At 41.3% G+C, this 2,571-nt stretch overlaps 1 protein-coding gene across 1 annotated transcript in view; it reads left to right on the top strand.

Moving 5' to 3' along the window:
• C16H10orf67 (chromosome 16 C10orf67 homolog) overlaps nucleotides 1-2,571 on the top strand; it is a 92,361-nt gene that overhangs the window by 73,470 nt on the left and 16,320 nt on the right. The window contains exon 14 of the mRNA XM_005354677.2: nucleotides 1,226-1,313. Coding sequence (XP_005354734.1) covers nucleotides 1,226-1,313 — 88 coding nt within the window. The remainder of the gene's footprint in view (nucleotides 1-1,225; nucleotides 1,314-2,571) is intronic.

The following is a 2,571-nucleotide window of genomic DNA, read 5'->3' as shown; positions in this document are numbered from 1 at the left end:
ACACAAGCACTCTGTGGCATGTGCACATCCACACACACAAACACGGAGGAGGTAAGAAAGCAAGAAAGGCCACCGTAGTTGAAATATATGGAAAATGGAGTGAGCACATCGCTACCAGGTGTGAGAGGGGAAGCAGAGCACACCTACACACAGGTGTGCACACTGTGCACATTACAAAAAGGAAATGGAAAGAGATGGGCACTTTTGATGTTGAGGAATATTCAGTCCACGATGACCACTCTTTCGGCACCCAAATATGTATGTCTGTCCTGCATGCAAAAATGCCATCCCATCGGAGGGTCAGCTCAAGTCTAAACCCTTTCTGAGACTCGTATCTCAAAGTCTTGATTCTCCTACTCTAAATTGAGTATCTGAAGTTCTGGCTATAAAGTCATTCATTCTGGGCTCCCAAAGCTGTGAACAAGTCCATTTGCTCCCAAGTGCAAAGTAGGGTGGGCATTGTATTGACATAGCTGTCAATAATACTTACAAATATTCATGTTCAAAAAAGGAGGATATGGGAAAATATCTAAAAAGCCATTAGCTGTTTTTGTTTTTGTTGTTTTGTTTTTGGTGCTGGGGGTAAAACCCAGGGCCTTGCCCATGCTAGGCAATTGTTCTACCACTGAGATACTGCCCCCATTTTGCTGTGATGTTTTTGTTCACTTACAATCACTAGAAAAAAAAAAAAAAACCAAACACGTCCAGCCATACTTCCAACTCATCTTTCTCTAGCAATGAATCTCCTCATTTTAACACCATCCACAATGAGAAGAAGCTAAACATTTCCTGAAAGATCATTTGTGGTTCTTATTACTTCGGGTGCTTAACTTCTCCAATCTTAATCAGCGAGAGCCTTCCAAAGATGAAGAATGCACTGTTTTTACCTAATCTTTGAGGATTCCTTTGATTTTTAGTAGAATAACATATCTTAGAGTCCTCTTGCATATTTGTTAACTTAGATCTAGAAACAGCTATCTCAAAAATACCCTTATTCATTTCAGAACGTACAGTTGGCAGGGATCGTCATTGCTGTTACTTCTGTACATTTTTAGACCTAGGAAATAGTTATTCATAAGGAAGAAGAAATAAGCTGAAATTAATATTTTTATATTTTTACTTGGCAATATTTAAACTTTTTGCATTGTGATCCCTACCTACATGGTAAGTGTTGGTGCGTCCTATGATGTTTATACATCTTATTCTATTGCTTCTTTTGTTGCAGTTTTCACGTCCTAAAGGATGAGATGTTCACCAGACACACACTTTTCCGGCAGTTCGCAATGATTGCTGACACCTCCTTCAACTACGTTGTAAGTGCTTTGAATGCATGTGCCTGTGTCTACGAACGACACGTTTATTGAACTCTTATCACATTCTATGCTGCAGTGATAACACAGAGCAGGCACTCTGCCAGCTACTAACAAAGTGCAGGGCCTCAAAGAGCTCAGTAGGAAGTGCAGATGTGTAAATAAGGCTGTCACCATGCAGCGTGGCGGCTGAGCTCTGATAGAAGTCTGCAGATTTCAGAGGGTGCAATACTCATTCTGCATAGTAGTGCCTGCCCATTTGTTCATCTTTGACCACAGGTACGATGCCTGGAAGAATAGAAGCTCAAGTCCAAGTCTCCAGTCTCTTCCAGAGAGAAGGAGTAAGCACCAACTCATTCATTCTCAGATTAGAAACTGTTGTTACCAGATTTGCATCGCTATGACAAAATACCTAAGACCTTTGAAGCAAAGTGGTTCACTTAGCTCACAAGAGGTGCTTCAAAGTCCATATAACATCATACAGGCTGGCAGCAAGGGCTGCACCATTGCAAGACAAACAGCAATAGCAGAAGAGTCTGTGGGACAAGGTGGTCACATCCTGAGCCAGGATGCAGAGAGAACAAGAGAATCCAGGCTTGCTCCACCGAGCCACCATCTGGTGAAAATTCAAGCGTTGTACAAGAGCAACCTTCTGAGAGCCCACCCCAAAGTGACCTAAGGACCCCCACAAGGCACTGCCTCTTGAAGGCTCCATCACATATTAGTGCCATGTTGGATATCAAGTTTTCAATACATAAATTTGGTGGCACAATATTTCATATTCAGGCCTGTAGACAAGCTCAGCTATGAAATAGACTATTATTTACCTGTTTTGACAAGAGAGCACTGCTTATGAAAGGGAAGGCTGGCTGGTCTAGAAGAAAATCTGGTAAATTCCACCTGACAAGACAGTCGGCATAATAGCAACCTTTTAAGCTTCTGCCACCTGGCTGCTTTCCTTTGATCAGTCAGGCTTTTTTGTTTTGTTTTGTTTTGAGAACGGAGCATAAGAAACAGGCTGTAGGATATTGCTTTAAGAGGCTTATGGTCTAAAATAATTTTCTTTCCAATTCTTTTTAACAATTTTCATTTTTAGACGATTTTCTAGGTTTAAGTTCAGAGGTGTTCTAAAGTATCCTGTCAAGACAGTATTTTTAACTAGATCTATTTAGAAACCTGAGGGTTTTAAGAATTGTCTCCTGAGTCAGGTAGGAGTGGCACACACCTTTAATCCCAGCATTCAGTAGGCAGAAGGAGGCAG

The sequence above is a fragment of the Microtus ochrogaster genome, chromosome 16 (assembly GCF_000317375.1).
Source record: "Microtus ochrogaster isolate Prairie Vole_2 chromosome 16, MicOch1.0, whole genome shotgun sequence".
NCBI lineage: Eukaryota > Metazoa > Chordata > Mammalia > Rodentia > Cricetidae > Microtus > Microtus ochrogaster.
Note: the sequence above shows the minus strand (reverse complement) of the source record. Positions and strands in the feature narration are given on the sequence as shown.